The sequence below is a fragment of the Protopterus annectens genome, chromosome 6.part0, assembly GCF_019279795.1.
Source record: "Protopterus annectens isolate FY-2018-M chromosome 6.part0, PAN1.0, whole genome shotgun sequence".
NCBI lineage: Eukaryota > Metazoa > Chordata > Ceratodontiformes > Protopteridae > Protopterus > Protopterus annectens.
Window position 1 is genome coordinate 1,626,187,596 of NC_056737.1, and position 23,537 is coordinate 1,626,211,132.

The following is a 23,537-nucleotide window of genomic DNA, read 5'->3' on the forward strand; positions in this document are numbered from 1 at the left end:
TACCACACCTTTCGGCCACCTAACCTGGACCAAAACACTAAAGGTGGAGGCATGTCCCTATTCATTAAGGATATCCACACCTCCAGGCTAGTTGTTCAACATAATGCATCCCAGATTATCCAAGTGCAACTAACTCTGGGCAAGACTGCAATCCAAATTGTAGCTTGTTACAGATCCTCCACTCCTCATTTCTTGATACACTGGAAAATATTAGGGTATAACCTAACACCCTAATAATGGGCGATTTCAACTACCCCACCATTAACTGGGAAAACTACTCATTTACCAACTCTTGTGCTCAACGTTTTCTGGAATTCGTAAATTCCAATGCCTTGGATCAACTTATCCACACCCCCACCAGGGGCAGCAGTATCCTAGGCATGGTTATTACCAACATAGGCAACCGGTGCTCCACACCGGAGGTCAATTCCTTGTTGGTCAGATCCGACCACAAGCTAATCACCCTAGACATCCACATCCCCATCCCCCATTAGGGAATAACCATAAAAAATTTCTGCAAAGTCAACTTCACGCTTCTTAAGACAGAAGTGGCAAACTTCACGACACCCATGCTGATGGACAATAGAGGTATGACTGCTGAATCCTACACAATGCACTTTATAAGCACTTACACGAGTGCATGGATCGTGCAGTCCCTAACAGAACCAAGATGCTATCCTCCAAAAAAGGGAAGCCAATCTGGTGGTCCCCTGCCATAAACAAACTCTACAACAGAAGAAAGAAACTGTTGCAAAAAATAGTAAAATCTCATGATTGGAGGAACTCCCTGGTCAGCCTCAGTAAGAATCTGAGATCCCTCATAAAATCATCCAAAGCTAGTTACGAAAACAAAATTACCACTGACTCTAAAGACAACCACAAATCCTTCAGTAGCTATGTCAAGAATCTCAATGACAACATTCAGATCGGCTCTGAGTTGCAGCACAATGGCACTAAATAAACAGAACCAACTGATATTGCCAACATCCTGGCAGATAGGTTCAGTGCTAACTTTGCCCCCCTCTCATCCCCTAAAGGGCCCATCTCTATACTGGAAGAATGCAAAGTTCCTGTAATCACGGCTGCACAGGTAAAAAACACACTCTCCAAAGCCAAGAACACAGCATCCATGGGACCTGACAACATCCCAGGCTGCGTTCTACATGAACTACAGAACGAACTTGCACCCCACCTAAGTACCATGTTCAATCATAGCCTCACCTCAGACTATGTGCCCACTGAATGGCGCACAGCGACGGTTATCCCACTCCACAAAGGGGGAGCCACCATGGACCCCAGAAACTACCGCCCCATCAGCCTGACGAGCTTAGTCTGCAGAGCTATGGAACGTATCATCATGGAACTTATAAACAATGACATTGGTAATCTCCAGACTCTGGACCCCACCCAGTTCGGGTTTGTAAAAGGCAGATCATGTCTCTAAACCTGATAGACTTCTTTGAAGCGGTCACCAAAGCCGTAGATGAGAGTAAGGTGGTTCACACAGCCTATCTAGATCTCGCCAAGGCTTTTGATACCATCCCCCACTCTGGAATTATAGATAAACTCACTAAACTAGGTATAAATTCCTATGTCACAAGATGAGTTGCCAACTGTCTCACTGACAGAACACACACTGTGAAAGTAGCAGACTCCAAATCCAACTTCAGACCAGTGACAAGTGGAGTACCACAGGGTTCAGTCCTGGGTCCTCTCCTGTTTGGTATCTACTTCTCTGAAGTACAGGCTAACACAGAAAGTCTTTGGCTAATGAAGTTTGCAGATGACTGCAAACTAGGAGCCATAATCAAAACTCCAAAAGATGTGGACATCCTACAAAAAGGCCTTGCTGAGACAGATGCCTGGTGTCAGTCATGGCCTCAAGCTCAATTCCAAAAAGTGCATTGTCATCCCTTTTGGTAAAAACTCTGTACCCATGAACTACCCCATAGGCGGTAGTCTACTTAACACCGAAAGTGTGATAAGAGACCTTGGGACACAGGTGGACAGTAGTCTCTGCTTTGCTAATCACATCGCCACAGTAGTCAGGAAATCCTTCTACGTGGCACACCTCATCACAAAAAGTTTCTCATCCAGGAAAAAAGAAGTCATTGTTCCCCTCTACTCGTCACTCATTAGACCCATTATAGAGTGCAATGCCCCTTTTGGTATGTACCTCACAAGACATCTACAACAACTGGAAAGGCCGCAGAAATACCTCACAAAGAGGATTACTGGCCTTAAACAGATGCCCTTACGCAGACCGTCTCAAAAAAACTGCAGCTTTACTCCATAGCATATCGCCTACTCAAAGGCGATCTCTGCCTAACACACAAAGCTATGTCAAACCCAGAGCTTTTGGACATGCTCCACTTAAAGAAATCCCAATCCCTCCGAGCTACATGCTCTAGGGACCTAACTCTTGTCACCACAATAAACAGAACATGCTGGAGAGATAGATTCCTGTCCCAGAGACTTTCCATACTGTGGAACAAACTACTTATCTATATCAAACAAAGCTCCTTATTAGCACTCTTCAAGAAAAGTCTTGATGATTGGATGGGAGATGGGAAATTCACCCCGGGGATCATTTCTGTGGCTCTGCTCGACAATGGCACAGGAAAATAATTTTCTTGGGTGGCAAAAGCCAGGGTATCTTTTGGCTAGGCTCTAGGGTCAATAGCCTAGTACCTACCTATGAACCTATAAATCAGAATTGTAATAAACAACCATAGATAAATTGTTAGAAGTATTAGAGATCTTGGATTTAAATTTAAGACACACATAATAAACATCAAGGCAAGGGTCCTAAGACAGATGAGGCTAATATGTAAGGTAATATCATCTGGAGAATCATTTGGTCTCTCTATAAACCCTATTTAAGACCAGTTATTGAATATAAACCTGAATTCTGTAATGTAAGAATAGGAGATTTTTGCCATTTGGAGACTGTACAATGAAGATTCACACAAAAAAAGACAATTAAAAAGAAGAATCAGTAATTTACATATTCAGAATAAATGAGAAAACTGAACCTATGTCATATAGGTACAAAATGCCTGGGCAAAATTGTGCTTAGCATATAAAATGGTACATGATGAGAATTTAAGCAGAGGCTGTCCTGGGATTATCTTAGTTAGCCAGTATCCTAGTAAATGCTATAGGTGGCATGTGATAAATTACACCAGAATAGGACAATTCAGCAGGATACTTTTATATTGCAAATTAAAAACATTACTAGGGGCAAACTTCCACCTTGTGTATGTAAATCTGTACTGATGGAGATCTTTCAAAAATATTATTGAATGAGGGCAATTTAGATTCGGTGTTCAGGAGATAGTGTTCTTTGGTCATTGGACCAAAACACAGTACAGTAAACTATGAAACTTACAAAATATGATTATTTTCAGTACTTGAAGTGTTGCACATTCAGCAAATATTGTATCATCTATTGCAGTTACTACTTTATATAGGGCATGCATTTTGAAGGCATATAAATAAAGAGCCTGATCATTTAAATAGTACTGTAAAAGTGTGTCATTGGATAAGAGGGAAGAACAACTAGGAAAATTATACATTGTAAGAATTAATTCATCATATAGATGGATGTTTGTCTTGCCCTTTCACCACTGCACTGTGATGATTATTTTCGAAGTTCACACTCGGAGCCAGATGACTATGGCAGGCAAGTAAATGGTAGCGATGGTGGTTGAAAAGTGAGATTTTTGGGATGGAGCTTCGCACAGATTCACATCTGTGGCTTGCCACCAGTCTTTACATAGACTTAAGAGAGTCAGTCTTTCTCCAATCTCTGGGGTGGTTTTCTTTCTAGATGCATGGAATTTTAGAACTTTTTGCAGAAATGCACCTCTCCTTACACAGTATTGTTTCCTGGGTTGTTCCACATGGCAACCAGCAAGGGTTCACAGATTTGCTCCTGAATGACCGTTTTTTGTGAGGTTTAGGGGAACCAGTTAACAGACCTAAACATAGTCATTGCCGATACAAGCATGGTGTGCTGCATAGTATGTCATATAATTAAGTTGGCTTACAGAAAAAATAGTAGATAAACAATGCAGTATTCATTTCTTCAATAAATTATTTATATTACAGGATGAAAAATATTGGCATCTCGTTTGATTCTCTCCTTTCAGGTCTCCAGATGTGGAATGATATACATGGAGCCCCACCTTCTTGGTTGGAGGCCTCTGATGGTATCTTGGTTAAATATTATGCCTCCTGGGGTCAAACCACTACACAAAAAAGTGATTGAAGGACTGTTTGACAGAATGGTTCCACCATGTGTTCAGTTTGTTAGGAAATCAGCTAAGGTAAATAATTTTGGTCATATAAATATAAATTATTCCTTTGCATCTCATGAAAGAAAGTTAAGCCACTATCAGATTACAGCTATGTTTATTCAAGATATTTGTGCTTGTTTCTGTAAAACTATTGCATGGTTACCTTAAATTATGATTACGAATTTCAGTATTATTACATGATGATGCACTGTGGTTCAGAAATATTGCAAGATGGCACACTGTGTTTTTAACTATTACAGAAAGTTTATAATACAATTAATCATTGTTGATTTGTTAATGTAATCTAACCTGTGTGTGATAGACACGCTTCTTAACATATGTATGCTGCATAATCACATTACCTGCTGAATGTGCTGAATGTTTTGGACTATTGTAGCTATTATTCGTGTGTAATATTTTATTAATTTCTTTCAGAACATGCATGCCAAGTTAAAACACCTGGGCTCTTCCAATGTGAAGAAATTGAAAACTAAACAAAAGAGTGCTTTATTTCCTCTCTCTCTTTTTTTTTATACAGTTTTTTCCTGTTGTGCTGCATGTAGAGAAGGGGGATCAACTCCAGTGAGATTTATATGATTAGTGACATGCAGTGCCTGAAACTCAGTTTGACACAAGTAGTAGCAAGGAAAGAAACTTTGTAACAAACAACATAAAATAAAATAAAATGCAGTGAAACTCTCAGCTGGATTCAAAGACATTTTTAGTGCCAAAGAAGGAAAATGCTTATAGACCAACTTAGGATCTTTTGTAGCTTAAACCAGTTTGTGATAGTGCCCAAATTCAAAATGATGTCACTTCACTACATTTTGCCTCTTCTTCGTCATTCAAGTTTCCTTGCAACATTAGATATAAAAGATGCATATCACATTTATATTCATCCAGATTTCAGGTGTTTCTTAAGGTTCTTTGTGTCTGGATCACATTATCACTTCTCTGCCTTACCCTTTGGCCTATCTATTGCACCAAGAGTGTTCGCAAAGTGTCTAGCTCCAATTATAGCTCATTGCAAGCTCAGTTTATCCATATTTTTTCATATTTAGATGACTTGCTTATCTTTGCAGAGTTTTTTTTCAATGTCAGGAATTTCTGTCTTGGGTGAGACATCTCTTAGCTAAGTTGGGATTCCAAGAGAACATTTCAAAGCTTTTCTTGACTACTTATAGGATTGTGTTTTGGGATGTCAGCTAGACACTGCAGTTCTGTCACTCATGTTGTCAGGATACAATAGACGAGACTTCATGGGTTCTGTTCATGCAGTTTTGTTATGTACAAATACATCAGGATTGAGGCTTAATAACTTTAACTTGGATAAACTTATAAACAAGCTAGGTATTACACTTATACATGCACACTGTCTGGCTACACTGTCAAAATGGCACTGAAGCTAGCACGCGCTGACTATTTATATACACATTCAATCCTTGAAATGCTTCTAAAGATGTAGCACACATACTGTAGTCTACATCCTCCATCTTTGAGAAATACATTATGCAACATTGATGAAATTAATTGACATGCAATCAGTATAAATAATCCTTTGTCTTGCAATTATACACCACTACATGCATATATATATAGGGGTCGCCACAGCAGAACTCCGGTCTGCTAATGATTGGCAGTAGATTTTCTCAGTGATGAGTTGCCAGCTTGACACCTAACCTTCAACGAAGGCACACCCATGCCTTTCGGAACGCCACTCTACCGTGGGGAGGACATGCAGACTCCACACAGAAGGCACTCCCGCACACTAGCTGAGAATCGAACGGGAGAACCTCTTGCTGTGAGGCAACAACAATACCGCTGCACCACCGCGGATTGATTTTATATATATATATATATATATATATATATATATATATATATATATATATACAGTTATGTCCAGGTTGCTGTGTATTTCACACTAGGTCTGGAAATATTACCAAATCATGTGACATAGAAATTAGAATCAGGTCTAGCAACTGGAACTGTCTCTGCTGAATGTTCAACTTTAGGGACATGAGGAATATCATCAGGAATGGAAGTAGAATTTAAGACGTCCTGCAAATGGAACATTGTCTGGATTGCTCTGAGATCTAGAGTCTGTATCACCAGAACAATGCTGCAATATCAATTCTGTTACAGGAAAAAGATATCTGTGATTCTCCTGTACTCCACACCCTCAGATTCTGTGAAGTAGGATCTCAGCTCAGTACATATACCTGTTACTTGACCAATCCAGTCAAAACCATTCACCGTTTGCATCCACACTGTCTCTCCTTCTTTCAATGGACAAAGAAATCTGCTTGATTTATCATAGCTGGACTTCTGGAAAGACTGCTTTCTGAATAGTTGAGTTGTAATTGTCCTGTTCTTAGCTTTAGGCCTTAACAAACTGGAACTAATAGGCAATGTTGTTCTGGTTCTCCTATATAGAAGTCTCTCAGCAGGCGAGCCAAGTATATCGTCATGGGGTATGTTTCTGAGATTAAGTAAATTCATTGGTATTGTCACGCTTTGACCTCTCAAGTAATTACTTTGCACTCTGCACTGCGGACCGGAGTTCCGCTGTGGCGACCCCTAACCGGGAAAAGCCGAAAAGACACAACAACAACTACACATTCAGCTAGTCCATTTGACTGCGGATATTCTGGACTACTAGTAACATGTGCAAAGTCCCATTCTCTTCTAAATTTCTAAAGCAACTGACTAGTAAATTGAGTACCATTGTCAGAAATAACTGTGTGAACTACCATGGACTGAGAAATGATGTTTCAACTTGGTAATAATAGCAGTGGATGTTTAGTTAGGTAGTAAATCAATCTCAAACCAGTTTGAATAAGAGTCTACCAGTACTAAGTAATGCTGATTGTTCTACTCGAGTATATCAGTTGCTGCTGTTGACCAAGGTAGTTTAGTACTATTGTATACCGAACAGGAAGAAAGTACTTTATCAATGTCTTTTGCTAGAGAAGGCCAAAGTACTAGTCCTCTCACCCTTCTTTTTGTAGATTCAGAACCTGGGTGACCATGATGTAAAATCTGGATATATTCATGTTGTAAGGAAGCAGGAAGAATAATTTTAGGACCTTTGAAAATAATGGCATCTTCCACTTATCTCTGTAAGGATATAACCTTGCACTTCAGGTGGTGGACTAGATTGCTTTGATGGCCATCCAAAATTAATGTAGCAGTTGAGCTTTTGCAAAACTGGATCAGTCTTTGTATGATCTCTCAGCTCACCATGTCTCGTGGTAGAAAAATGAAGCACTTCTATGACATCAAAGTTAAAATTCTCTGCATGAAGCTGTTCTGTTGTGTTTCTGGGTGATCTGGATAAGGTATCAGCCAGATAAAGAAGTTTGCCTTTTGTACAGGCCATTTTGAAGTTGTACTTTTACAATTTGAGCATCATTCTTTGTAATCTAGCTGGAGCTGAATGCATAGGCTACTTTAAAATAGTAACTAAAGGTTGGTGATCAGTTTTAATCTGAATAGCTCAACCATCGATATAATCATGAAACTTTGAACATACAAATACTATTGCCAAAAGATCTTTCTCAGTTTGAGCATATTGCATTTCAGTTTCGGTAAGAGTTCTAGATACCAAGGCTACTAGTCTGCCTTCATGAAGAATAACTGCACCAAGATCAAATTTTGAAGCATCACAGGAAAGAGTTACTGATTTATCAACATCATAGTAGCTTAATGTAGGTGTGGTGGCAGTATTCTGCTTGAGGCCTTCAAATGCCTTCTGATGCTGTTCCAACGAAGACCATGTAACATTTTTGTGCATCAGCTCTCTCAAAGGTGCTGTATACTCACTGAAGTCTGGTATAAACTTGCCTAAATAGTGGACCATACCAAGAAAACGTTGTAGAGCTTGAACATTATTTGGTGCTGGCATCTCTAGAATGGCTGCTTGATTGGATGGGTCTGGTTGCAAGCCAGTGCTGGTAAATAAATGACTTACATATGTAACTTTTGGTAGTCTGAATTTGCACTTTAGAGGATTGAGCTTTAAGTTCACTTCACATGCTCTGTCTAGAACTCTCTTAAAGTTTCTGTCATGCTCTGCTTCACCATTGCCTCCAACTAATGAATCATCTACTATTATGGCACAAGAATAACCTGAAAAAAATTTGCTCCATTGCACGCTGAAAGTCTTCAGTCACAGAACTTATTCCAAATGACATCCTGAGGAATCCATCTGCCAAAAGGAGTTCTGAAAGTAGTCAGTAATGAGGATCACTTGCCAAAATGAGCTTTTTACATCTAAGACCGAAAAAACAGTGGTATTTGGTATTAGGGCTGTGACTTCCTCGACTGTACGCATTGGATGATGCAGTCTCTTTAACGCTTTGTTCAAATCTCTTGGGTCAGTACATATTCTGATTTTGTCTTAGCCTTTCTTGTGGGCTGCTGTCATGGATGTCATCCATTCAGTTGGTTCTGTGACTGGACAAATTACACCTTGCTGCACCATTTTATCCAACTGAGTTTTGACTTTCTTGCATAGCTATCGGAACTTTTCTTGCTTGTCTGACTACTGGACTGACCTCTGGGTCTAACTTCATGGAATAGACAAATAGAAGTTTGCCCAACTTGTCATCAAAAACATCAGCATACTCTGAGAAAATGGCTTCAGTAAAATTGGAACTAGGAGATGCGCTTTTATGATGAATTTCTTTGGTAAAAGAAAGCAGATTCATTCTCAAACTATCCCTGAGACCCAATAATAACTGCACAGGTCTTCGGACTACATAGTATAACAAGCTGTAACAGTTCCTTGCCAAATAACATGAAAGCACTACTGAGCCTTCGGTTTGAATTTCTTCACCTCCATAAGCAACAAGTTTCGCACAACTAGTCATACTGAGTTGTTTGTTATCTCTCGCTTTAGCAAATGTGTCTGCTGACATAACATTACACTTTGAACCAGTGTCTACTTTGAGCTAGGTGCATTTACCATTGATCTGGACAGTACAAATCACTTAATTTTTTGCCAGCAAATTCACTGCATCGGCCTTTTCACCAATTACTGATGCACCATCTACATAGAAAGTGGACCGCTGCAATTCTACTTGACCAGTTTGCTTTTTTTGAGTGACCCTTCTTTATAACTGTGTGAGCCTTACATGATTTGAAAAACTTTTGAAAATGGTACAGTTTTTTATACTTGTGTTATTGCTGACCAAATGCTAAGCATTTTTCACTTTTAGACTTATGATTTGCACCACACTTGCGACAGTTAACAATAAAGCTGGATTTGGGTTTTGCTGACTCACGTTTGTACTGCACTGAGCATGCTTTTTTCTTAGAACTTGCTGGAAAACTACGTGGTTTCCCTGATGAACCAGCAGGAGCTGCGGCTGCCATGCACTTATGCCTGCTTCTGCTTGCCACACGTTGCATTATGTCTACATTTGCTTTGGAGCCTGCTGAAACCATACTCATTACTTGTAAGCATACTTGTGTGCCTTTCTGTAACTTCATGGATTCGACCAATCTCAATAGCTTTACTCAACATTAAATCACTGTCATGAAGTAAAATCCTTCTCACAGCAGTACTATTAATATCATACATTTGCCTGCCCTTTATCAACTCATCTTTTAAGTCACCAAATTGACACATTTTAGCTTTGTTTCTCAGGTTAGTTATATAAGCTGCAAAAGAAGGTCCCTGTATGTTAGGCAATTGCACGGCTTCAACCACAATGTAGAAAGCAAAAAGTAAGCCAGCAAACTGTGGTGCTGATACAAATATAAAATATTTATTGCATGTCAGCAAAAGAAATAGCAAACGAACCAGTTTTGTTTTAAATGGTTAGATAGCCTTCCTCAGTGTTAAAAAAGAAAAAAGATCAAGCTTCCTTTATGCATGACATCAAACAGCAAACAAACTGATTGGTCACATTACACATGTTCATTACGTCCCAGTGGAAAAAGTCCACCTAGTTTAATTATCCACTTCTTTTCTTTTCCATCAAGAATAGTATGCTACCCAGCTTTTGTTGATCTGTTGCCCCCAATTTTATCTATCACCATAAATCTAAAACATGCTGTAGGATGTGTTAAGGAATGCTTATGTAATGCGCTGCTGGGTTTCTTCGTCCTCATATCACTGATATGTTCTGATATCCTTATTCTAAGTGGTCTCGAAGTCTGACCCACATAGACTGCTGAACAACTGCAAGTAGCCAAATAAATCACCCAATCACTGCTGCAGTTAGCAACAAATCGGATAGCAAATATTCCCCGAATTTTTACTTGTGAATTGTTTAGACTTCATAATTCTGTTGCAGTGACTACAATTTCCACAGGGTGTGCACCCAACAAGTATGTTCCCCATCATAGTTGTTTGTGTACTAAAAGGTGTGGGGCATGTTCTGGGTGCAGGCAACTGGGCATCAACCTTAAATAGAGAGGATCTCTTGAAATATAAGGGTAAACATCAAACATTTAACTCAGACATTCGGTTGACAACTACATATGGAAGGAATACGGATACACTAATGAATAGTGTACAAAGACATTGGAACATCTTGTTGGCTGACAACAACTTATCGCAATTCCTTTGGGAGAAATGTCATTTTTCATTTCGTAGGGGCAGAAATTTGGGTTCACATCTAAGCCATTATAAACGAGGGTCCAGAACCTCCTTTGGGACAACAGATCAACAAAAGCTGGGTGGCACACTATTCTTGATGCCAAAGAAAAGAAGTGGATAATTAAATTGGGTGGACTTTTTCCACCAGGACTTAATGAACATCTGTAACTTGACCAATCAATTTGTTTGCTGTGTTTGATGTCATGCATAAAGGAAGCTTGATATTTCCTTTTTAACACTGAGGAAGGCTATGTAACCATTATAGCAGAAACTGTTTTGTTTTTTTTTTTGCTATTTCTTTTGCTGACATGCAATAAATATTTTATATTTGTATCAGCACCACAGTTTGCTGGCTTACTTTTTGCTTTCAGTTATATAAGCTGCAAAAGTGTCCCCTGGTTTCTGATTTCTTGTGTAAAACAAAGCTTTTCTAATGTAATATTTGTCTGGGGGTTACACATTTCCCTGAATTTGCACTTCAAACACACGTGTTCTTCCCTTGATTCAGCCTGTACAACAGTATGACATTTTCACCTTCTCCCTCATATACTGCTGGTGCATACACAAATGAATGCTCTCTTTCAATGGCCTCTAACCCAGCTAGGTTTAGCAAAATTAATGCCCTAGTGCATGCATCTTTGTCAGAAAAAGCTGCTTGTATAAAAATATCATACTCTTGCTCAAATATTCTCCAATTTTCTGCAATATTCTGATCCAACACAAGTGGTGAGGGCTTTCAAAATCTGTCTGCCATATTAACACATACCAGTCAAGGCTTTTGCAAATGTACACACACATACACACATATGCCAGAAATTTATGCCAATATTTGTAACTTTGCCCAACAGCACAATAAGCCTTTAAATAACTGAATTCTGTGAAATAAGTCTCTTGGGCACTGTGATACTCCTGAAATTATTGTACTGTAAGAAACTTCTCAAAATAACTGCACTGTGCGAATGAACTGGGCAGAAGAAGCTCTGAGTAAGAAACTTTTTGAATAAACAGTACACGGCACACTGAAACTTTCCCAAAATGGCTGTACTTTGCTAAATTATTTACAGTGCAAGAAACACTCTGTAATGGTGGCACTTTGCGAATAGACACACCCAGCACAGGAAACTTTTCAAAATGACTGTATTTGACTGAACTTCACAAAATAGTTGCATTTTGCACACAAAATATACTCTTCAAAATAACTGCACAGTAATAAGCACACACTGTAAGCACTTTTGCAAACTTTGCGATACTAATATTAATAACTCTAGTTATGCTCTGAATACAATATGAAGTAGTAGTTATGCCAAAACATGCAGTCGCCTTGCTGTATTTATGCTTAATGTGTCCTTTTTGCCCTTGTATTCGTTTTTCTCATTTAATCTCTTTTCTTGTCCATTGTACTTTTCTTGTGCTCGCTTTACTCTAAACATGCCCATTTTGCAACATACTCCTTTTTTGGTTTAAACATACTCATTTTGCAATTCCAAGGTCATTTCACATCCCTTATGTGCTTTTCTGATAATCATTTTATCAAATATCTTAATCTTAAACATTTCATTTAATTGATGAACCTTTTTTGCCTCTCGCTTGTTTAATAATGCAGTTTGTGCCCTCATAATGCTCCGATTTGTCATTTTTATAAAGTAAACTGTTCATGCAAGTTTGCATTACCTTTGGTTCTTTTCTGGCTCTTTTTCATGCTTATTTCTCTTAGTTTACCTTCACTGTTATCTCTGCACCTCGTAGCTCTGAATACCAGTCTCTGGAATCCCGGTTCTGACACCATGTCGCTCATTTAGTCAGGATAGAATAGACAAGACTTCGTGGGTTCTCTTCAAGCAGCTTTAATTAATAACTTTAACTAACTATTATACTCATGCATGCTCACTCTCCGGCTGCACTCTCAAAATGACAGTGAAGCTAGCATGTGCTGACTGTTTATATGCACATTCAGTTAAAGATACAGCACACATACTCTGTTCTACAAGTTCAAAGAGCTTTTCTTCCACAGAATAAATAGATCTAATATATAGATCTATTTCTAGGGTGTTCCACTCATGCTTCTGTCACTGTGAGTGAATACCTCAGTATTTTGTTTCTCATGACTTCTGTGATTCTTTTGATACCCCTGTCAAAACTCCACATGAGAAAGATACTGTGGTATCTGAAGTTTCTTTGGTCCCAGCACCAACACCCCTTGTCTTTTCACATCCCATTGCTAGGATTTGTCAGAAGGGAAATCACTTGGTGGAGACAACACATATTTCTAAATCCAGATCTCCCATTTTCCCTTCTTGTTCTAAAGCAATCAGTCACCACAGACACCTTGGACGTTGCTTTGGGAGCAATTTCAGGAGGGATAAAAGTGCAGTGTGTGTGGAACACCAAGGACAGATGTAAGCACATAAATGTAAAAGAGATGCTTGCCTTGATCAAGAGACGCAACTTTCTAAATTATCTTTGGACCCCAAGACCTCTTTAAGTTGTTACAGGCAATAACAAAGTTGCAGATGCGGTACATCAACAAGCAAGAGGGAACTGGGTCATACCCCCTTTGTAGATTAGCCAGGTCAGCTTGGGATGTAGTTTCACAGCACAATCTCACTCTACAGGCACCCTACATTCTGTCAGAGCAAACTTGTGTTGCAGACAAGCTGAGCAGGAAAAGGGCAGATCTGCACGAGTGGAAATGATATCAGGAGGTCTTCCAAGATTTGATCCATCAGTGAGGAGTTTCTCAAGTAGACCTGTCTGCCTCCTCCTCTATGAACAATCATCTGGCCAGATTCTGCTCCAGGACTCCATGCAAAAAAGGCCTGGGAGACAGCTGTCTTTTCTTTTCCTTAGACAAGAATGTTCCTTTATGCTTTTCCACCATTTCCACTAATATCCAAGGTACTTATAAATATTCAGAAGGAATCCCCCAAAATCATTGTGGTGACTCCCGTTTGGCCCAGGTAACTGTGGTTCTCCCTTCTTTTGTTAATAGGCAGGGGCAATTACCTCATTGACTGGATAAACTCATACAAAAACAGGGATGTCTGATGCACCCTGACATCTCAACTTCAGTTGACTACCTGGATGATACGGTCTTAATTCCCTTTAGGCACTTGTTTATTGAGAACATGCAGCAGGTACAAATGGAGGAAAGAAAGCATGCTAATTAAAAATTATATATTAGCAAATGGAAAAGGTTTTCTAGTTGGTACCAACAACATAACCAGCACCCATTCAAGGCAAGTTGATACCTGGTTTTACAATATTTGTGCGATACTATACTATGTCCTTTCTTACTCCTCTATCAAGGTTTATTTATTGGCCATTTCAGCATGTCTGCACATTTATCCTCCTCTTTTAATGCATTCTCATTTCAAAATGTTTTTGAAAGAGATTTTGCATAAGAGGCCTGCAAAAAAAAAAAAACAGTGGCCTCTCCTTGGGATCTTAATTTTGTGTTAGAGAAGCAAGCACTTTCTCCGTTTGAACCAGCTAACTTGGTTGACTTGAGGTTCTTAACATGGAAAACAATTTTACTGCTTGCTCTGACCTCTGCAGGAAGGGTATCAGAGTTATATGGGTGCATGACATTTCATTGAATGGTTATTCAGCAAATAGCCATTTGTCGAACACCTAATTAGTGAAGCCGCTCTTCATCAAATGGCAAATTTTAAGTAGGGCAAACAAGCAGTTGGCCAACCGAGGAACCACAAAAAAAAAATTTTAAACCTGCAAGGTGGGAGGCTGTGCCCCCCACCTCCCCCTAACTAAATATACCAACTCTGTGATCAAACTACAGTGGGAAAAAGGGCAAATTCCAGACTGTGACCAACCACCCTAGTTAAAATTTGCCATTCAATGAACAGCGGTTTCGCTAAATATGTGTTCGATGAATGGCTGTTCCTGAATAGCCATTCAACATAGCCATTCAACAAAATAATATAGACCTGAGTTGTATACTCTTATGGTGGGTCAACCCTATATCATGTTTCACAGGGGACCCCTTTGATAACTAAACATTCTTTTATGCCTAAAGTAGCATCCAAATTTACTTTAAGCTACGCTATGCATTTCCCCATTTTCTTTCCTGAACCTAAAAATGGGGGAGAAAGAATACTTCATTTCTTGGATGTCCATAGACAACGCAGGCACTGTCTTGATTTAACTAAATCTTTCAGATCTTCAGATCAGTTGTTCATTTCTTGTGAAATTAAGGAGAAGGGGCAACCTGTGTTTAAGCAGACTATTTCTCAGTGCTTGTCTAAGGCTATTACTTTTTGTTATACTCATCAGTTCACAACAAAAAACATTCCAGGAAGTGTCAAGTTCCACTTTACCAGTACCTTGGCTTCATCTATGGATTTTTAAAAAGGGTTGGATTCTAGAAGTATTCTGGAAGCAGCATCTAGGTCCTCTGTGCATACTCTTTCAAAGCACCATAAACTTGATTCCTTCTTTAGGTCTAGCTCATGCTTTGCTACGCCTATTTTCCAGGGGCTCCTTGACTCTTCTCTTTCTGTGCCTCTGCCTCAGAATTTGTAAGCTATGGTACTCTACCCATGTAGCTTAGGCTACTGCAGTAGTGATCAATATGAAGAATGTAGAACAGTTGTATAAGTAAACTTAACATAACATAGCAGCAGATGTTCAGATGATCACTGCTGCAGTAACTGCTCCCTCCCTCCACCCCCTTGTTTCTTGGTGTATTTTTTATGCAAGTTGTGGTCATTTATTTTTTGCTGTTCCCAACACTGACCTTTCATGCCTTAGTCTCCCTCCCTTGTTGACAGGAATGCTTTGAAGGGCTTCATACCAATATTTGTCTTTTACTTAGTATAGCTGGAAGTGCCAGACAGTTTGAGTGCATGGAAAGTGCCCTGAAGCTTTGGAAGCTAGCTGGCTGTTAGATCCTTGTCAGAGTTTAACCCATATAGATTAAGCTATTTCAGAATGATCATTCAAACATCTACTGTTATGGTAAGTTCATCTTATGCAACTGCACTTTCATAGTAGTAATATTTGTCCTTTCTGTGTGGGTATGCAGCTGCGGAGTTAGTATGCTTCAATAAGGTAGATGTTGAGGTGAAGCTTCCCACATGGGGTGCACGAGTTGTACCCGAGGGCCTTTTTTTCCTTAAAGTAAAATACACCTTTGTTAAAACTACTACCATTAAAATCATAAAGCTGCCAACATTCCAAGATATACATGTAAATACGACTTGTGATAAAAGAAAAAAAACTAAAAACAGTACATAATATCACTAGGAGAGTGCATAAGATTAAAAAACAAGATTAACTAATACATAAGGATTTGCCTTTTAAAACAGGTTTTAAAGAAATGACATCGTTAATACTAGGTGGACAAGTGCAATTCAATAGAACTTGCCAATGGAATTCCTTTTTTTCAAGCAGGTTTTCCTAGTCAGCCCCACCGGTTTTTGTTCTACCTGTTCAAGGATAGAAAAATACATTTTTATAAAATCCTTACAACCTAAGCTGTACTTAAACAAGGCATTAGTGTGATTAGACTTGTGAATAGCGTATGTGTGTTGGTAGATTTGTCTTTAACGGCCCAACAGTCTTAACATAAAATGATGGGCAAGATGCACATACAGCTACATACACCACACTCCTAGAGTTACAATTCTATCAACCCTTCACAGGAATAATGTGTGGATAACCATGAATATGTATACTGGAACCTTCAAGAATGAACCTGCATTGTTTACAGAAACCACACATCTTCATACCCCACTGATTTATAAACTTCTCATCATAGGCCCCTTGCCATTCAAAGATATTTTTCATATTTCTACTATTCTTAAATACAAATTTGGGTAAAGTCACCAATTTACCTGTAAGACCCATGCAGGAAAAGACAATAAACCAATGTTGTACAATGTCTGCTTTCAACGTATCAATACCTTTTCTATAAGGTAAAACCAAGGCTGTCAAAAGGTCACTAGATGACACAGAGGGAGCTGGTAGCACATCATCATTGGTAGTACCACGACAAGGGCACAAAATAGGTCTATATGTAGTGTGCCTGGAATGGATTACATATTGTGCAATGTATCAAATAAATCCTCAGGGTAACCCCTTTTGAGGAACATATGTTTCATCTTATTAACCTCATCATAAAAATGAGCATCATTAGAAACCAAACGGCTAAGTCTAATGAGTTGCCCTTTAACTAAGTTCCACTTCTGCCGTAATGGGTGTTGACTGTTGAAGTGTAAAAAAGAATTAGAATAGGTGGGCTTCCTAAAAATTCTGGACAAAAAGCAATTGTTAATGGAATCCTTGCTTAACAGAATATCAAGAAAACTGATCTCTGAAAAATGATGTTGGCTAGTGAATTCCAAAAAATCCATAGTACCATGCAAAAATTGAATGAACATGTCCAATAATTCAACATCATCACTTCACAAAATAAAAATATCATCCAAATACCTCAAATACAATGTTAAATGGGTATTATAGGATGAGTTAAACACCTTGGTTGTTTCCCAAGACCACAACACCATGTTTGCAAAGATGGGGGCAGAAGCTGCACCTATGGCAACCCCCTTGTGCTGAAGTATTCGCCATCAAAGTAGACAAAGTTATTAGTAAGAACTAATTCCATGTATTGCAAAAAGAGTAAAACATCATTATTAGGCAAATGGGTCCCTTTGTCCATAGCATAATGGAATAACTCCATACCCTCTCCATGAGGAATGACGGAGTATAAGTCTTTTATATCAGTAGTAACCAAAATGACCCTGTCATCATAGGGTTCTGAACAAAGTACTTCCAAAAAATGCCAAGAATCCTTAAGAATGTGGGGTTTGTTCATAGAGAAAGTTTTAAGTCTATAATCCACAATAGGTCTAAATGGTGGGGTGTCCACAGACTTATGCACCTTCAGAATACCACAAATACCAGGAATTCTAGGTTTAGCAACATAAAGGTTGACCAAACCATCAATTGACCAAATTTTGCACCAGAACTCCCCACAGCCAAGCATGGAAAGTGGATGCCCTGTTCTTTACACGGGAAAACCTCTCAATCTATGCCTTTCCACCTCTGCCACTCCTCTCTAAAGTTCTACTAAAGATCAAACAGGGCAAGCCAAGGACAATCCTGATTGCACCAGACTGGCCACATCAGCACTGGTACCCACTTTTATGCAGTCTGACAGTAGTGCCACCTGCCTCGGACCCCTTCCCTGCTTTCCCAGCAGGAGGGCCAGATTTTGCATCCACAGCTGCAAACCCTGAACCTAGCAGCCTGGCTCATCCCCTGACTACATCACCAGAAACCCTCAGTAAACAGGTGCTGGATGTCATCCTTGAGGCAAGGAGGCCTAGTACCAGGAAATCCTATTCAGAAAAGTGGAAAAAATACTGTTCTTGGAGCCAGTCTCAGGGAAGGGACACAACAGTGCCCTACTTACCTGAAATCCTAAATTATCTAACAGAACTGCTCCACAAAGACCTATCCTTTTCTTCAATTAAGATTCATGCCTCTGCAATCTCTGTTCATTACAATACTGAGCCACCCCTCTTCTCTCACCTTCTGGTCAAACAGTTACTGAGAGGAGTCAAAAATGTAAGACCCCCGAGGAGAACTCCCACTCCAGCCTGGGACCTTAACTTTGTACTGGAGAAGCTCACGCTTCCCCCCTTTGAGCCTGCAGCAGCAGAGTTAAAATTCCTCTCTTGGAAAACAGCCTTACTTCTAGCCATCACTTCAGCAAGAAGAGTGTCTGAATTGCAGGACATTATGGCCATGGAACCCTTCATTATCTTCCATGCGGACAGGGTTTCCCTCAGGACTAACCCATCATTTATGCCCAAGGTGGTATCTAGTGTGGCTTTAAACCAATCCATTCATTTACCAACTTTTTTCCCTAATCCTCAGAATAAAGAGGAAAGGATCCTGCACTCCTTGGACGTGCACAGGCAGCTTAGGTTCCATCTTGACAGGACTAAACCTTTCAGCAAATCTGACCAGCTGCTAGTCAGCTTTGCTACAGGGGTAGAGGACAAGGCCATTTCAAAGCAAACCATTTCCAAATGGATAGCACACTGCATCCATTTCTTTTACAGACACCATGGAAAACCTACCCCACAGGGGATCAGAACTCATTCCACTAGGGCTACATCATCCTCTACAGCATTTCTCAGGGGAGTCCCTACCAGGGACATCCTGGAAGCTGTAACCTGAAGTTCTGTACACACCTTCACCAAGCATTACCACTTACCTATCTTTTCTAAATCCACATCTGGATTTGCCACAGCAGTCTTACAAGGACTGCTAGCCAGCCCTAATACTTCTTGACTGCCTCCACCCTTCCTCAGCATTGAGAATCGACCCAAGTGTGATGACTGCAACAGTGAAACACGAAGTACATAGTACAGTTGTGTACACTTACCATAAATGTAGATGTTCGAGTATATTGACTGTTGCAGTCCTGGTTACCCTCCCTCCAGCCCCCTGACTTGTCTATACTTTCTACCTATCCTCTTTTTGGCCATATCTTATGGCAATGGTATTTACTTCTTACTGGAGGTGTTCCACACCATGTAATTGCTTCCTATTTTGGGGGCTCCTGACATCTGGGGCAAGAAAAACTGATGTAATGGCATCAGCTGCATGTTTTATACCTCTGACGTCATGGAAGAGGCAACAGCATCCGATGCAGAAATCCCAAGACTCTGGTATTCAGGCCGACTGAGGGCAACCTACAGGCAGATAACCCAAGTATGATGACTGCAACAGTGAATACACTTAAACATCTACATTTATGGTAAGTGTACACAACTGTACTTTCTTGAATGAAGTTCAAATTACAGGAATGAGTCTGCATATACTATTGGGCATAATAATTTAATATAAATACAGTTTTTGCTTTGCTGATATTACATGATGAGTTTCAACCTTGCTGGTGTAACAGTTATCTGGGTTTTTTTAGATACTTCCGCTATAACTTACCAAGTTAAAACTTAGTGAGGAAGAAACTTGCTGAGATCAACTGGTCATGAATTTAACCCGAATAAAAATTTAAATGTCAGCAGATTTGGTAGGGGGCATCCCCCTTCATTGCTTATATGGAGGACAATCCCCCCCACCATACCCTAAAGTTAAATATGCTAACTCCACAGATGAACCAACACAGGGAAAGGAAATTTTTGAAAACAAGTAAATAATTGCCAGTGCACACTGGGAAACTGTGCTAAAAGTAACTTCCTATGGAAAAAAGAGACTGGGGGCTTCAGTATCAGTGAGTTGAACTCATGTCCAGTCTTCAGTCAGCAGTGTGTAGGGAAGCTATTTCACATTAAAGATAATGTTTTGCAAAGCAGATTTCTCCTAGTGACATAAGACTTTAGTATAATTTTACCCTAATATCTGTCAGAAAACCTATTATAAAAGTTGGGTTGTCGATTCAGACAGTACCTTGTTTGCTTGATTTTTTATTTGTACTAAAAGCCATTGCTTTTTCATTTCCACCAAAAATCTATAAAATTCTAAAACTGGTACTAAGTACAAAAACAAAGGAATTTGTATAATCCAACAATTTAGACTACGTTACTCTTTTAACAAAAATGTGACTTTCCCCTGCCAGTTTTCCTAACTTGGTATGCTGTTTTTAAAATTTACATTTTATCTGTTGCAGACACGCAAAATCTGTTTTTGATCTGTTTATGTAAACCACAAAAATTACATACATAATAACTATGCTGCCTGGAAACCAGAGTAACAGTCACCAGCCTAACATATGGATTAATTATGTAATTGTGTGGTGATGAACGTAAAGCTATTGGTCACAGTCCAGTGTGGCTCTGTGTTTTATTTCATTTATTTCTCCATTATTTTAGTAAACATAGATCAGTGGTTTTGTCTGCAATGAACAATTTAGTGCAAAGCAAATACAGAATCCAGTTCTTCCCCCATGCTTTGCATGGTGAATTTATAAGAATGATGCATGATCTCTTGTGTCACAATTCTGAGGTTGGAGTTTATGCAGTTAAGAGGGTCACATTATAGTTTGATCATTTTTATATAAAGTCAGTCTGTTTACTGCAGCTGTAAATTGTAACAAACACAAATGAGTCAGAGACACATGACATATTATTGCATGACCCATCTTTTTATATGTAAATGTGTTTTTATTTCTTTAAGAAATGTCTTCATGTTAAGAAGACGATAAGACTGCTTATATCAACAACTGAGTAGCAATACCCTGAAATGATAAAATATTATTTTGTTCAAAAATTAAGTACTAAGCTAGTTGCTCTTGTGGGCCATTTTAAGCGTAGCCAATTTCCCTTTCATAAGTGAAACTCAAACCATGTACCTTGTGTCAGTGAAATGAGCACCGTAACTGTTATACCATCACTCCATTGATATTGCTTAAGTTATATATTTGTCTTAAATTAAGTAGATATGTAGATACCAGTTAATGTTATATCATCTTATGGACATAAAAGTAACAACATCAACATACTATGTGTAACTTTTATTTTTCTTTTGGTTCTAGTTATTTTGTATTTGTATAGTACTATCTGTGAATCACAGCAAAATATTGCTTAAGTTATATATTTGTCTTAACTTAAGTAGATATGTAGATACCAGTTAATGTTACATCATCTTATGGACATAAAAGTAACAACATCAACATACTATGTGTAACTTTTATTTTTCTTTTAGTTCTAGTTATTTTGTATTTGTATAGTACTATCTGTGAATCACAGCAAAAGATGATATATTTTACTAACTGAAATAAAAACAACTATTGGAGATTGTCGTGTTTTACTGTTACAAATGGCAGGTTCAGACAGCTTTATAGAATTTCTTCTGCTGAGATGCAAAGTACAACATCTTCAGTTGATTATCTGCTAATTGCCCTAATTACATCATTTCACACCTCTGGACTGCTTTCACAATGAAAACTGTCAACAGTGGCAAAACAGATTGCCTGAAAGTGCAATTTAAAGATAAAAATGTAATATGGAAAAGCCAGAGTCAAAATTATTTTATGATTTGTTGGCTGATTACTTCTTAAAGGGACAATCCCAGCGTTTAAAATTCGGGTCTACACTATAGATGACTGAAGTTACACCCACTTTACCATGTCACTCACATTCCCACCCACAGTGTCTTTTTCTTTTAGATCATAACTCTCAACCTTCCATCTCCAAAATGAGGAACACTCGCCTTCATAATGTGGAACAAATGGGAAAAATGTGGAACACATACTAATGGCTTACTAACAACTTCAACTAGGAAGGTCATAGGATGGTTAAAATATGCTAGTTTTACTTATAAAGAAGATCCTTTAATGAATTAATATGATTAATTTCTATTTGCCATGGATTTCACTTTAAAAAATTCCTAACACTGAATGTGTGACAGACTCTTTCAATGGGGAACTTTGAGGAACCTGAACTTTTTAAGACCCCAAATGAGGTACGTTCCTCGTTATGAGGTACACTTGAGAGGTATGTTTTAGATATCCTGTCTCACTCCTGTTTTGTTTCCCCATGTGAATTGAACAGCTGTCATTCGAGTTCCTAGTGATTTTCAGTAAAAATGTGTATTTCAGGTTTTTTAAATTAGAAATATTGCAACAAGAAGTAGTAAGCATCTATACTACTGCAGCCCATGATTGCATTAACCATTTTGCTAGGATCGCTATTTTCTGAATACTCAGAGAAGTAGAAGTAAAGTCTGTGTGTAGTGGTAACAGAATAGCAGAAGCAATCTATTCCTTTTTAGAAATTAGTTTTACAGCGGTTTCTGCTGACAACAGCAAGTCGTCTTTCTTGCACTACAGGTCAGTTTCCTGCAGTTGATCTCCATGCATGAATGTTAGACGGAGCAAAGGCTCCCAATCTTGAAGGGCAATAGCCACATTAGTGGGCAGTGACAACAGTATACACTGATCACATAAACAATCATTTCATTTTTTACCCTTTCTTCTGTATGACAGCCATTGGTATTGTCAGTGAGAAGATTAATAGTGGCTAAATGTAGCAACAAGCAACAAAAGGAAAAACAACCACAAAGTAATCCACAAATGAAGAAAAAACACACTTTATTCCTCTGACGTCTCGGCCTTAGCCTTCAAGGAGTAAATAAAATACACATACTATATATATTACTCAATAGCTAATTAAACAATTAGTTACAATCAAAAAATTAAATAAAAACAATTAAATTAACACCCTCCAGTTAAATTCTTCATTTAACCCATGAGGGTACAAAGTATCAAATGTTAAAATATAAGTGGCTTCCTTAAATAATAAATAATGTTTAATATAAGTATCAAAGCAAGACATGCTTATTTTTTCCAAAATTGTAGCTTGCAGTCCCTCATTCTTACTATCATGAAATTTTTTAAAATGCATAGCCACAGAGCTTTCCTCTTTTTTATTGACAATATCCCTAGCATGTTCCATCAATCTAAATTTAAATGCCCTTTTAGTTTCCCCAATGTAAAATGTATTACATGGGCATCGATTAAGTCCATAAATCACACCTTCAGAATTACAAGTAAAATGATTACATGTATTAAAAATAATATTATTTATATGGGAAAAACTTCTAACTATAAAATTACATGCTCTACATTTGCCACA

General features: G+C 38.6%; 1 protein-coding gene across 1 annotated transcript in view; it reads left to right on the forward strand.

Moving 5' to 3' along the window:
• DNAH7 (dynein axonemal heavy chain 7) overlaps window positions 1-23,537 on the forward strand; it is a 4,771,155-nt gene that overhangs the window by 2,576,794 nt on the left and 2,170,824 nt on the right. The window contains exon 29 of the mRNA XM_044073696.1: window positions 4,155-4,331. Coding sequence (XP_043929631.1) covers window positions 4,155-4,331 — 177 coding nt within the window. The remainder of the gene's footprint in view (window positions 1-4,154; window positions 4,332-23,537) is intronic.